General features: G+C 38.2%; 1 protein-coding gene across 1 annotated transcript in view; it reads right to left on the bottom strand.

Moving 5' to 3' along the window:
• Positions 1 to 278: 278 nt before the first annotated feature.
• MAN1A1 (mannosidase alpha class 1A member 1) overlaps positions 279 to 15110 on the bottom strand; it is a 193202-nt gene continuing 178370 nt past the window's right edge. Inside the window, exons 10-12 of the mRNA XM_074990664.1 lie at positions 14225 to 14397; positions 8166 to 8281; positions 279 to 3677 (exon numbers count right to left, since the gene is read on the bottom strand). Of these exons, the coding sequence (XP_074846765.1) occupies positions 3551 to 3677; positions 8166 to 8281; positions 14225 to 14397 (416 nt within the window). The 3' untranslated portion in view covers positions 279 to 3550. The remainder of the gene's footprint in view (positions 3678 to 8165; positions 8282 to 14224; positions 14398 to 15110) is intronic.

Here is a 15110-nt window from a genome sequence, read left to right as displayed (position 1 = left end):
TTTTGGTTATGACAGAAACTCCGTATCTTATTTCAGACAATGATATTGTGTGACAAATTACAGAACCTTAACAAGTTATTAACAGTATTCTCCATTGATCGGAGCTACTGATCAGGATTCAGTGGAACAGTGTCCCAGTCAGGACTCTGAAGCATATTGCTTCATCTACTCCTGCACCTATTGCAGGTTGTTCAAATACTTATTGTAATTCTTTCAATATAGAGCACCTTCAGTCATTTAGTAAAACAAGGAATAAACTGTAACAAAATGAACCCATATATTAAAAGACTTTATTCACCATAGAGAAATGTTTACAAATATAGTTCTTAAAAATTTTGCATTTTCATCTGTGGTGTCCTATTACTTCAGAGATTTATATAAAGGTAGAACAGACTAAATGTACAAATAAAAAAAACAATTTTATGCACAGAAATGGATAATACATATGATGAAGTCACCATAGAAACAGTGAATCATTGGGTATTGTAGAACTGTCATACAACAAACATATGCAATATTTATTTCACAAAGTATCAAAACTGTTGTTTCTGCAACTTAAGTGCTATTTAAATTATTCACTGTTTAGAATTTAACATGTAAACTGAACTGAACAGTTATATGGTGAAAAGAGAGAGAGTTTAGGCAATGTCATCACAAACATATTTGTATACTGTTTACATTTTTTTCAAAATTCAGCAGTTTCCTTTCTATATGAATTATCAATTACATATACAGCGGTCTCTAAATCAGCAGTTTCCACACAGCAGATTTCGTATTGTAAGCACTAGCTATGTGGCAACTGTTGGTAAAAGCAGATTGATTAAATGGCACTCACTAGAAGGTTTCACACTTTGGTGTTTTGGGGTTCTTTTAGAAAAATCAATATTCCTCAATTTACAAAAAAGGGGTTTCTTACAGTTGGCAGATTCTACATGTTGTACAATCTTCTTGTCTACTTACATAGTTTACAAATAGTACAGTACAGTGTGTACACCTGAATACACTTTGTCAATAACAGAATCGCATCTCAACTTTGTGCTCTTCTGAATCATAATTCCCAAACCAGAAAAATTACACTCTTCAAAATTTCTCCAAGAAAATCAACATGAAAATTAAATATCTGAACACTTAGGATCCAATTAATACACCATTTTGCATTCTTTATTTTAATTTGCTTGGAGTAAAGGAAATTTGTATGTACAACAAATTCCACTCCCCCAATGTCCCAAGCTCCGTAGGACATAGTGGACACTGATCAAGAAAATGTAAAAACCAGGTTTATAAAACATATATCTCCAGAACACCATTTTTCTGACTTTACTGGTTATCTGACTCACAGAAATGAGACCCACAGAAGCGCGCACTCAGGCAGCTCAAGATGTTTATGGACTTCAAAGAACTGGATAAAATTCAATATTGCCTTTTTTGGAGTGGAGGGAAATGAAAAAAAAATCCTCAAATGGTACTGATCCTGGCCCACTGAAATCAAAAGGAGATTTACCACCGATTTTAATGGAGCCAGGGTTATCTAAGACAAGGTATGAAAATGTGGATACCTTGTCACCAATATTCGTTAAATGAACTAATACACATATGGATAATGAAGACTCAGATCCTGAGGATAGCACTGATTAAGAGTAGCCAGCCTGGACACTAGGCAGATGTATGTGTAGGCCACAAACTTCCTCATATACCCAAGCTTGCATGGCCCCCAGCAAGTGTTTTCTGTAGGCTTAGCCCAATGATGCATATCTTCACAAAGCCTGTATACTCCCATCGAACCCCAAAGATCCATCAGTCTTGCCTCCTCCATGAAGTACACAGGCTGCTTGTGTGTGATACACACCCTTTTCTGTAGCCAGTGGAATACCACGTGTGGCTGCAGAGGGAAGGATACTGATTTACTACCATTATGCCCTGCATTTTGGAGCAAGTTTCCTCTGTCCTTAACTTTTACCTGAAAATAAATCTAGATTGCAGCACTTCCAGTAAGAAGGGAACATAATCTTTTTCTTTAGAGAAAGATTTATACCTAATTACAGCTATGGAATCAAACTGCCCAAATATGCCTAAGCAAGACATTTGAGTCATCATATGAACTTTTTTAAAAGAAATGAGAATTACTGTTCTAAACCATATTGACTTCTTTGTAGTCACATCACCTAATAGTGTGCTTTTTCATGCTGGGAAGCTAGTGATCATATCCTACTCTGAACATACCACACAGTAACACTGTCTGCAAATCAAGTGTCTCTAATATCCATATCAATTACTCATGTAAACTATTCTAAAATACATTTAAATAGAAAAGTAATTGTGCCTGATTTCTTCCTTTGGTGGCTTCATTAAAATATATTTTCTTGGCTAAAGAATACATTTAAACATTATGTATTTTTGTAACTTTGGTCATCCTTGGAGGAAACTGTTCTGGTTCTTCCAAAATGTATTAGTTCTGGTCAATTTACATCTTCTAATGCAAACAATGATTTTTTTTTAAATGACAAGTATCCTTTGAACTATACAGAAGTCTTGTTCTAATTATATTAAATTACTTTGTTAAAGCTGAATGTCTTAGGCCACAATCTAAACCAAATGGAATTGGTGAAAAATAAGATAAAAATTCATTAAAAATCATCTCTCATTCTCTGACGGGAATAATTTGCAGCTTAACTACAGAAAGAATTTTGTAACATCTAATATATCAGACATCCAGCCAAATGAAAAAGCCAACAGATCATGTAAATAGGTATAAACAAGATATGATTCCATTTTTAAGAATTCAGTAATGCCAGTTTTGCTCATATCAAACTGATATAGAAGTGATTGTAATGCTGGTTAGAAAATGGAAGAAACAATTCAGTTTGCAGTGATGATAAAAACTAAGATCTGTCCATCAGCTAATATAATGGATTTGTATGAATGTTTAGGTTCATTTTGAAAGCACACTGCAGTTTTAAAACAGAATTGTGTCTGCGTGAGATGAAACTATTCCTACGTAGACTTCACTGATAATGAAAAAAATTAGGAGATATTTTACCAACGAACGATAGACCCGCATAAGAAGAGGCTGTCACAGTTACAAGATTTGTCTCAGATAACATACAGATAAAACAAATTAACAGAATGAAAAAGAAAAAAAGCTCTTCATACTTAATTCATTATGGCTTTTTGCAACATGGCAAAATATTACGGCTTTAAGCAGACATCTCCTCACAGAGGAGGAAAGAATTTTGCAGTCAAATCAAAAGTATAATAGGAAACAAGTAACATGCAGACCTCTCTATTCTATTTGGCAAAGATGACACTGCAGTTTAATGAAATCTAGAGATGTCAGAATTCTTAAAAAAAGTGGTTCAACTGGAAAAAAGTTAAAAGTTTTGCTGATATGAATTTAGGTTCATTTACAAATATTGACTGGCAAACACAACAGACTGCAAAACAGTTGACTTAAAACTTAAAATAACTCAGGAAACTAAGTAAAACTGCATTGTGTGCCCAATACTGGAAAGAAGCTTCTAAGGAATGAAACAAAACAAGATCTAACATTGTTTTATTTGTGTTTTTCTTCTTTCTTCTCATCATCTCTATGAAGAACTGGTAGAGGGTGAGCCTCGGTGTTGAAGACCCAATGTTCAAATGGAAGAAGATCATCTTCAGAAAACAATAAGTATAAGTACCTGACAAGAGAAAGCAGATAACATGGCAGCACCATTAAAATATTTTGGGTTCAAAAAAGAGAAGGATGGAATTAATTCTCTTTCACAGATGAATATTAATGCCCCCTTTCTACCAGTGATAATATTAGGTAGTAGAGCTAATGCAAAAATATTATCAATCAGTGACAATTACTAATGTTTTGGAACGAAGCATTGGGACTACTTAATAAAAATTGGCTTCAAGGATTGACAGTAGCAGGTGGCAATGTAAAAATGCCTCTTTTGATAAATAACCATGTGTAGGTTCTTAAAGTTAAATAGGACTTCCTTATGTGTTTCATCATTCATTATACATTTATTTCAGAAATAGAGTCAGAACAAGCTTTTTCTAAATGACCACATGGATCAAAAGAAAACTGATTACATATACTGCAGTTAAATCTTGTTTGCCTTACTCATGAGAGCATGTTTTAGTCCAAGTCATGATATCTGAATAAAAGAGAGATTGGAAAAATATCTTGGATAAAGGTTTACTAAATAGGACTATATTAATAGCAATATATTCATCACCATTAGCAAACATTTAGGACCTGTTACGCATAGATATTGGAGACAATATAGAACATTTGTAAATTTGTACAGTCCAACTCAAATACCTCTGCCTGGGAACTGGTAGAAAATGCTGATTAGTTTTTAATCATTACCATTCTTATTAACCTTTTAAAGTCCTTTTTTTCAAATTGCAAATTAGCTAGTTCTATAGCAAAATATAATCACAATAGTTTGTAGGCATCCCTGTGTCTTTCTTCACCCTTGTCATTCAGTGCATAGCACAGATACCATACTGGATGTGCCTACAGTAGTGTTTGGCTGAAAAAGTTTTCCAGGGTTAACACAGGTATAACTTCCCTGATGACAGGAACAGCATACACAAGGATGGCAAGGACCAAAAGGATCAGCGTAGAGTACTTGAAAACTGTTGGGTATGTTGTCTCATTTTAAAGCTTCTGGTTAAATAAACCAATGACTCTGTTTAGGTAAACAAAACCTTAAAAATGCATTACAAAACATTGGAATAGTTTTGGAACATTCTGATTTCAGTAACTTTCTAATAAAATGGAAAATTTATTCCCTTCTTGTCTGCAGTTTCTAGAGGCAACTCAAAGCTGTAGGATAGTCTGTGTTAGCCATGCCCCTTTCTCCAGCCTGCTGCCAGAGGATTCATTCCAAAGCTGTGTTTAAAAAAAAAAAGTTAAAATTCATTCCCATTCTAAAAAGTAAGTAGGTGCAGCAAGCCCTTTGTTATACTGCAACTATTCAAATAAAACTCACTTGGAGTCCATCCATGGTGAATAGAATGTGGGAGACACTGATAGCAGTGAAAAAAAAAAGATCAAGTTAAAAAAAAAATCCAGTTTTCAGCCCAGAATCTCACACTGTTCTGTTTTTTTGGCCAGTTTGTCTACTCTGAGAAACTTGGATAACTGAAGGTTTCTGCCAGAGTGACCAAGTGTCCTGCAAACAGTACATTTCTGAGGACTAACACATGGGCTGGTGTGAAGTCCCTTATCAATGCCTTCTTGAAGGATGTCCAGAATAACTGGAATCTCAGAATTACTTGCATTTTCTTCTATGCTTGACACCAAACTCTAGAAGAATAGGCTTTTAGTGAGGAAGCCCTCTTGGATGACAGCAGAGTATCTACCACTTTCGAAGGTAGAGAAATGTTAGCCACACTTGGCTTTTCAACAGCTATGCTGTCAGATGAAGACTGCCCAGGTGTGGAGGGAGAGAAGGCCCTGGTTAAAGGGTCTTTGGTCTCTGGTATTCACAGCGGTGGTTTCAACTTTAGTTCTCTTAGTCTGTAGAACCAGGGTCTCCTGAGCCACTAGCGTGCTCGTTTTGTCTCATGTGACCTTTTGGATCAGTATGCCTATGAGAGGGAACAGTGGGATATGCAAACAGCATGCCTTGAGGTCATCTGTGTGACAGAGCACCTGTCCCCATAGATTTGGGGTCTGCTACCCTGGTGAAGTATGTGGCCGCTTTGCCTTCTTGCGATGGACTGGCAATCACGACCGAAGGTAGACAAAGTTTGTGTAGTCAGATTGTAAATTCTTGTTTTTGGCACCGTTCTAAGTTTTTGACATCATAATGGCCAGTATATGTTTTAGTTCAGCTGCTCCCTTCTATGGACCATCTCCAGGAAAGGCTGTCTTTTCTGCCCCTTCTGTTATTTTCAATGCCTCTGAATGCAGAGCTTCATGTCTTGTCTCTCCTTGGGTGTTTTATGCCTGCCTCTGCTGTGCTGACTGGCTGGACCAGGGTGTGGTTCTCTTCCAGGTAACTCTGGATCTCAGAAGATTTAATTTGCTTGAAACTCCAAGACATTGATGATATGACATTTGCAAAACCGTACTTTGGCTTCTGCAGCTTGTAATAGCTGAGAACGTATCTGTTAACATGTTTATCCTTTTCAGAAGATTCCCCCTCTCCTAGATTACCCCCTCAAAGGATGCATGTAGGGGAATTGCTGCCTAAGATGATGATTTGGTAAGGAGGTATTTGCTCTAATGGTTGAAGGCAAGCTCAGGTTGAAACTGAATAATGGGATACAATCCTTTTTGCACAAGGCTTCAAACTTCTCAGTGGCCTGTGTGTGTGTTAAAACAGCTGCCTTTTTTTTTTTTGTGTGTGTGTGTCCAACTCCTAACCCCAGAGTCTGAAAATAGCTCTTCTTCCTCGACAAAGGTGGTTGTGTTTGGAATAAATACCTATTTATTTTTTGTAATTTTCTTTACCCTTTGATTTCTTTTGAATATATTTTTGATGGGCTTTGCAGGCACGGCTAGCAGGCTATACTCTGGATAGAGTCTTTTGTGGCTAGCCTTGTGCAGGGCCTTGAGTCTTCCAGAAATTTATCCCTTGGAGTCCTCCCATGTAGACTCACCCCCAGGTCAAGGGGTGGGTACAAGCTGAGAAGACTTGCCCTCTTTGCCATCTGAATGAAGTCCTCCTCATCCTTATGACCTCCTGCTATTCTTCCTTGTCTACCCTGTTCAGTCTTGTCTCTGGTGGAGTTGGATTCTCAAGGAGATGGGGTACTAACATGGTTGTCTGACTCAAAGCTGTGTGCCCTAGCAGCCGTAGGGCTGGCTGGCTGAATCAGAAGAGGAAAGGCATAACTTGCCCCTGTAAAACCTGTTCAAACTGTCTCATAAATGGAGCACTGTTTAGACTTAATCCCATACATGTGTCCTCTCTTTCAGGTATGGCACACCAGCCACCAGGTGGCTTTAGCCATGCACCACTACCTGGTTTGAGAAAAGGAGTGGAGAAAAGAACAAAGAAGAAGAGTTGTTGTTACAGCCCCAAAACAAAACTAAACAAAACAAAAAAACCTCAAAGGCAACGTCAGGAGGAAAGAGAACCTCCACTGACTGCTGTTGTGGAGGCAGATCTGACAGAAGGGCAGAAGGGTATATGGTTAGCACAGGCAGCAATGCAGCTTTGAACTGACTCCAGAGACAGGAAGAGAAGAGCTAGAGCCCTGCAAATCCAGGGCTCATTTTTGTGGACATGGATGCAGATGTAAATTTTGTATCTGCACAGGGCTCTAGGAATAACTCCCAGAAAGGAAAATTGTGTGTGATGCTGGACTTCAGAAAAAGTTGTTATCAGTCTCTTCCCTATGCATAGCACTGTCAAAAAGAGAGTTTACTGTTAAGTGTTTTCTTTGTGTTTTAATTCTTTCGCAAAAGCGTTTTGGAGCATGGTTTCAGGCTGGGTTATTACAACCACTGTAATCAGAACGCTGCTGGCTCAGTGACAGAATCTCCAAGAAGCCAACAATTTTGCCTAGTCAAAATCCTTACATGCTTGACTTGAGGCATTATATCATAGTGGCAGAATACTAATTTGTACACTGTTCTCTTATAAAAAAAAATCTCACATTAATAGATACAAAATTAAAAACCCACTAGGGAAATACACTTTCAGCAGAAACTGCATGAGTTCCTTGTTGCACAAGATGGAGTTGCAAAAAAAAGACTGATACAATATTTCCTTTATTTCGCTGAAAGCTGAGAAGAGACTGAACCCCCCCCTATTTTTGTTCCCTTCTCAAGGCTGTGTGAGTTTACCATAAAAGTTAGTTCCTTTCCTTTTGTTCCAAAACTGACTTGAATAGCATTCTGTACAGGAGGACAGTGTAGTAAAACAGAGGTGTTGGTATTGGCATGTATAACTAGAACTCGATCAAAGCTTTGAAATGTAATTTCTTAACAGTTAGTATCAATGTCTTTAACAGAGGTAAAGATAGTTCAAAAAGTCACAGAATTCAATTTATTTATAAAAACGCAACCTGTCTTCCTGCCATACAACAAAAGCTGCATACCGTTCCAGTCAGATTTTACATTACCTGAATGTCAACCCTAATGGTAAGTACTCATCTGTAAAGGAGATCTGTACAGGTTCATTAATAAAAACTGTGTCGCCTTGCTCACTTACTTGAGGGTCTCTGAAAGGAAGAAACTCTGCTGTACATCATCATGAGTTTGATGGCTGCTATAAACATCTCTAATTCCAGAATAGCCACCATCTACTCTGCAATGTTGTTCCAGGGCCTGAAATCAGGAGAGACAAAAAGAAGTTTAAGAAAATTAATCATCTGTCAAATTTTACTGTTAGTGTGCCAAATCCAATTATACTGCAGCTAAATGAGAGGAACCCTTTTGTCACAGTGTCCTTGGGAAAGATCTGAATTAGGGAAACTAGATAAACACATACAGAATTCCTGTATTTTTTACTTTTAATGTAGTGCATATATTGGCATAATTATACAATGAAGGGAAAAAATGCAGAAATGGAGGTTACTTACCCATACCAAGGGATTCTTTGAAATGGGTGGCCTCTATCTGTTTTACTTATGGGTACACATGTGCACTAGGTACCTGAGGCTAGGGCACCTTGCTTCACCTTGTCTGTGGATATAGAAGAGGGGCGTCTTGTCTGACTTTATCTAGACACACTGGGAATCATATGAATGGTAGGAATGTATTGCAGGCTGTGTTCCCTGTAAGCTGAACACTTCGCCACCCAGGAGGCATTCAAATGCCGCACAGCTGATTAGCAGAGGACCCACAGCCAGGAGCATGTGTTTCTAGTCGTGGCATGCACCTGCATGTGCCTCAGTGTGCATAAAATATATCTTGGATATGGATGGAAAAAGTTAGACAGAACACTGATGGCAGGCCTGTCTGACTGCCCTTAGTTTCAAGAGACTGATATCTGTTTTGGCCTTGGGAGGTGTCCACGTATTTTCTGACTGCTCATGTGGGCTCCCTGACCTGATGGAGGAATGCATCTGCGATTGTCATGTCTGGTTGGGGAGGCAAGAAAGGGACTCCAACACATGTTCCAGGATTGGCCTAAAGGCAAATGGGGCACTGATGATGATGAAAATTGCTGCTACCGTGTTTGTGCCATGTCTGCCTGGTGTAAATACTACCCAAAGCTGCGCTTGCCGACTGCAAAGATGTAGCCTGGTGAACAAAGATATTTAAGTGCATAAGGCCATGTGGCTTGGCAAAAAAGATGGACATGGACTGTTGTTCCAGGTTTGTCAGTGGACTTGCTTTTAAACAAGCTGCTCCTGATATGGAATTGGCCTGTGGTGAGGTAGGTCCTCACTGTGGTAGACTGCAGGGGTGACCCTATACATTTTCTGAGATGCTTGAGAATCAGAGTAGACTTCTTCATGTTTAGGCATGTACCCAAGGATGCCAGGAAGTGGAGCAAGGACAAGGTTGCCAACAACTTCCAGACTGGACATGTGTACTAGAAGCCAGTTGTTCAGATACAGAAAGATGTTGTAGTCATTCATCACATTTGTGCTGCCACCACATCTTCACATCGTCTTTGGGTACTGCTGCTAGCACAAATGGGAGTATTCTGAACTGTCATGTTCCTGTGCTATCAGAAAACTGATGAACCTTCAATGGGATGGATGAAAGCACCTTTCACATCAAGGGCTGCACACCACGTACCTTTCTCCAAGGAAGGAATTACTGATGCCAGCATAACCTTGCAGAACTTTAATTTTGGGGGAAAAAGAGTAACTGACATGGATTAAAAATGGGTTTCCATTCTCCTTTGGTCTTGGGAACTATGAAATAGTTGCATAAAACCCTTTTCTTTATACAGAGGTGGAACTTTTTCTATATCTCCATGAACAAGGAGAGAATCTACCTTCTGGTGGAATTGCTCTTTGTAAGAGTGGTCCTTGAAGAGGGGGTGGGAAGAGAGTTTTGTAGAAGGCAGGGAAAGAAACAATGGTGTAGCCAAAGTGGCTGATGCCTAGAGCAGTGGAGATGGAAGCGGCCAGAGCTGACAACCATGGGGCAATGCTGAATACATATGGGACACCTCTGGAAGCCAATAAATATCGACGTAAATAATTGCCATTTGCGCACTAGCATTAATCTGACCTTTTAAAGTTGGAATTATGCAGTTTTGCTTTGTGGATGTAATAATATCTACCCTAGGGCTCCCTAAAATCAACCTAATGGTATTCACAGGGTGTGTCTACACTAGGAGCTACCTTCAAAGTTAAGTGCTACATTAAAATAGCCAGCAGAGAGTCTACACGCAGTTTCCCTTACTTTGAAGTTAAAGGGAGCCCAACTTTGAAGTCCTTACTCCGTTCCCGGCAATGAAGCAGTGCCCCTACTTTGAAGTAAGGGTGTGTGTAGATGCTCTACTTCAAAGTAAGCAACTCTGTGAAGTTATTTTTGTCATGTAGACATAGCCACAGTAAGGACAGCAACATTGTAAAGTTGAGCTATTTGCCTTAACATTGACTTTATGACATAGTGGAGACATAGCCATATTGAGGAGAGCAATAAAAATGATTAATGGGTTTAGAAAAACATGAGCTCCAAGGAAAGAGTGCAGGGAAAAAAAAGGTTTGTTCAGTCTGGAGATGAGAAGACAGACGCAACAAGATCAGTATTCATGTACGTAGAGGATTGTTGTAATGGAAAGGGTGATACATTGTTCTTTACTACTGAGGACAGAAAAATAAGCAATGGGCTTAAAATGCAGCACAAAATGTTTAGGTTCAACTTCAGGAACATTAAACTTCCCAACTGTCAGAATACTTAAGAACTGGAACAATATTCCCCCGCCTTTTTTCACATCAGTGCTAAAAATTCCACAGACTGCTTATAGTGTGTGCATATGTATATATATTTACATAGAGAAAGCTGTTCCATTTGAAGTCACATACTCTGAAAAACAGAGGAAATACATTTGGCATGTCAACTAGTGAGCTGACAGAAGGAGCATTTCCAAGTGAGATATGTGAGTAAAAAAATCTGTCACTATTACCACAATATGTGTCCCCTCTACTCACTTCAGAGGTTGTTTAAGATCAATCTGTGTTTTGCTGCATGCGTGTAGGTCATAACTTATTTTTGTTAGAAATCCAAGCAAGCTATCTGCATATTGTTTTAGCTTATAAGTCATGCTCACACCATTTCATACCACAGTGCAAGATTATTTGTAGATTTAGAAAACACAGCAATGTATTTAAAATGAACAGTTAACCAGAAGAAAAATGTTGTAATGTAAACCTCAGCACACACCTATTTATATGTGTGTTTTTAATATATGACTTTTTTTCTGGCCAGTTTTCTATTTTGTGCATTGTTCCCTATCTACTTCAACCAGTAGTTAATTCAAAAATTAAGCTACATATGCCTGGACTTCCAATGCTGAAATTTTAATGCTAAAACATGATATTATGGCTTACAGGCCATAGTAGGAGAATCTGAATTGTGAGACACTAGGCTGTGATTCATGGGAACATCTGCATTAACATGGCAATTCAGAATACAAGCAGATCAATTTTTTTAAGTGTTCCTATTTCACAGTTGTTATTTCCCTCTTTAAGAGCAAGCATTATCACCAGTTTCAGCCCCACAAGGAAATTCTCACGAGTGCATCTCAAAATAGCTTATAATTCTGTCACTTGATAAACAGAATGGAGAAAGCCAAATTTGAGATAAGCAGTAGATGGGATTACTTAAAAAAAACCATGATGGTGATGAGATGCATTAAATTATGAAAAAGCTGGGTAACTGAGTGGTCTCAAAGTGTAAATGTAAATGAGGCATGCTCAGTACACAATAGGTCTTTTTGTAGTGGGGTCCTGCAGTGATTGGTTTTTGGTGCTATGCTTTTTATCATCGTCATCAATCTGGAAAACAAATAACATCAATACTGATAAAATTTGCAAAGGACACTAAAACTGGGTAAATAATGAAGAAGACAGTCACTGACAGAGCAATCTGGGGGTAAACAAACTATATGCATTTTAATAAGGCCAAAAGTAAACGTCTACAGCCAGAAATGAAAAATGTTGACCGTACTTATAAAATGAGGGACTCTACCCTGGGAAGCAGTGACTCTGACAAAGGTTGGAGACCAAGGGGGAAAATTACCTGAATGTGAGCTTTCACAGTGCAGTGATGTGGAAAAAAGAGCTAACATGATCCTTGCATATGTCAGCAGGGAGAGCACTGACCAGAGGAAGAGAGGTTATATATTACCTCTGTATTTGTTTTTTGTTACAACTCTTACTGGAATACTGGATCTAGTTCTCTTGTCCTCAAATCAAGGAGAGTATTTACAACTCTGAGGAGGAGCAAAAAACAACATGAATGATTAAAGGACTCGAAAACATGTCTTACAGGGAAAGACTTAAAAAGAATGCTAAGAAATGACTTCACAGCCTAGCATGGCTTTCTCTCTCTGTTACTACGAGAACTTAGATGGACAAATCTGTAGGAAGAAATATTGGATAACACAGGACTCTTCAGTCTAGAAGATGAAGCTAGAATGAGTTACAATGGTTGGAAGTTGAAGCTATACAACTTCAGAACAGAAATAAAATGTATTTTTTTTTAACCAGTGAAGGCAAATAACCATTGGAACTCTTACCAAAGGTTGTGATGGGTTCTTGCTGTCTTCAAAAAGACATGCTATAGTTCAAACAAGAATTAATTCAGGGAAGCCCAGTGACCTGTGTCCCACACAAGGTCAGGCCTGAAGATCAGCTTTGGGTGCTAGGAAACTGTAACTTATAGTGAATTTGTAACAAAGACAAGGAGAGCTTCTCCATATAGTGAGCTGGTAAGACTTCAAATTGTAAGACTCATCAAATTCATTTCAGTCATGACAGAATAAAGTGAACGCTACACCATCACTGCTACTAGATGAAGACAATAGCTAGGGAAGGAAGTTCTCAAAAAGAACATGGATAAGAAAGTGCAGGTGGTCAGTCAAACTTTGAGCAGCACTGAAAAGAAAATGTAAAAAACTCACATGCTGCATATATCTTGAGCTTCTGAAAGCTGTGAGAAAGTTGAAATCTATTTCCCAGTGACAAAAATGGTAAAAAAATAAAATCTAACAACTCATTCCTGCCCAGTGTCAGAGAGAGCTAGAGGTAAACACTGAAAATAAGTCAACACATTTGCGGGAGGAGATGTGAAATGGAGTCTTCAGACCCTTTCTTCTAATTTTCAGGGAACAATTTTCTAGGGTACTTGTACAAAGCTCCCCTCATCCTCAAATGCACCCCAGAGCTCAGAGTTTGAGAAGAGACCTCATTATATATTACAAATACTTTTTTGGGGACAACATAACAGGTACTAAATCTAGCTGATTTAACATGATGTAACAAGAATCAAAGGTGGAAAACTGAAACCAGACAAGTCATATAAGACATAAGGCACAAACTTAAACGAGTCTCTTGATGTCTTCAAATCAAGACTGGATGCCTTGCTGGAAGAGATACTTTAGCCCAACTCAAATTATGGTCAATAGTTATTTGACTTTAGTACACTGGTAACAAACACAGTGCCAGAAGTAAGACTAAATGATCTAATGGTTACTTTTGGCCTTACAAATATGAATTAAGACTATTTCTGAAGTGACTTCAGTTTTGAGACTCCTAAAACTCTGACCAAAATCTTCAGGCACTTTTGAAGTCTTGGTCAAAAATTACTTTCAGAAAGATCAAAAGAAACTTATACACTGTGTCATCAAAGTGCAATAATCAGATATTACTGACACAAAAGCTTTTGCTAAAACCTTTAATAATAAATTTTCCATGTAAAATCATTTTACTACATATTTTTGGTCATGCATTTGACTCTGATCAGATTTCCTCAATAAACCCTGCTTATGCATTCAAAACCAACTTGCAGAATTTCTGGCCTAAAAGGCAACTGAGAAAATGTGCGAGGTTTGTTTCTCATGTATATCACTGGCATGACTGGGTTTAGTGAAGCCAAAATTATCTGATTTCATCTAAACCTCTGGAGAGTATTTTACTGCATCACCTAGTGTTTTAGAAAAATAAATCACAAATTGAACATGTATTCCATTATAGAACAGTAGCAAAGTAAATTATTTATCCAGATGTTCAGTTGTAATAGTAAAAAAATCTCACAAAACAAAACGGAACAAAACCCCACTACACATTCCCACAAAACTGTTACCTCTACTGCTTCCCATCCCCACTGTCTGTACTTCGGATCATGAGTGAACCTCCACATATACATATAGGTCTCTATAACTTCAGGTCGCAAGATATAATATTTCTCATTTTGCCTTGTAGCAATGGCCTCTACACCGCCATCAAATCTGAAAGCTTCTGGTCCCAGTTTCATACCTAGACAGTAAAAATTAAAGGTGTAAACATGTTAGAGATGATTTTACATGCAGGATTTTAACTGGACATCTTCCAATGGTTTTAATATTTTTCTGCAGTAAATACAAATCACAACAGCTTATGTAAATTACTAACCATTAATCATACTGTCAGATTAACTTAATGATACTGTACCATATTGTCTACGCTTTAGCCATGGGTTTCCAAACTCCTAACAACTGTTATACTTTGGAAATTTCAATGCTCATGCAAAAAGAATATGCTGCTTCAATGCTTTAAACTGCAATTCTTCTCCAAAGAGTATCAGAGACGTAGCTGAGTTAGTCTGTATCTTCAAAAACAACAAGAAGTCCTGTGGCACCTTATAGACTAACAGATATTTTGGAGCTTAAGCTTTTGTGGGCAAAGACCCGCTTTGTCAGATGTGTCTCCAAAGAGTGACTATGAAACTTGCTGTGTGAGATATTTCATGTGTATTACCAATGAAGGGTCCTGTGGCACCTTATAGACTAACAGAAAAGTTTTGAGCATGAGCTCTCGCGAGCACAGACTCACTTCATGCAGCATCTGATGAAGTGAGTCTGTGCTCACGAAAGCTCATGCTCAAAACTTTTCTGTTAGTCTATAAGGTGCCACAGGACCCTTCGTTGCTGTTACAGATCCAGACTAACAGGGCTACCCCTCCGATACTTGACTTCATGTGTATTGTGGTT

Source organism: Carettochelys insculpta, chromosome 3 (genome assembly GCF_033958435.1).
Source record: "Carettochelys insculpta isolate YL-2023 chromosome 3, ASM3395843v1, whole genome shotgun sequence".
In the NCBI taxonomy this organism is placed as follows: domain Eukaryota; kingdom Metazoa; phylum Chordata; order Testudines; family Carettochelyidae; genus Carettochelys; species Carettochelys insculpta.
This window is presented reverse-complemented; position numbering and strand designations above follow the sequence as displayed.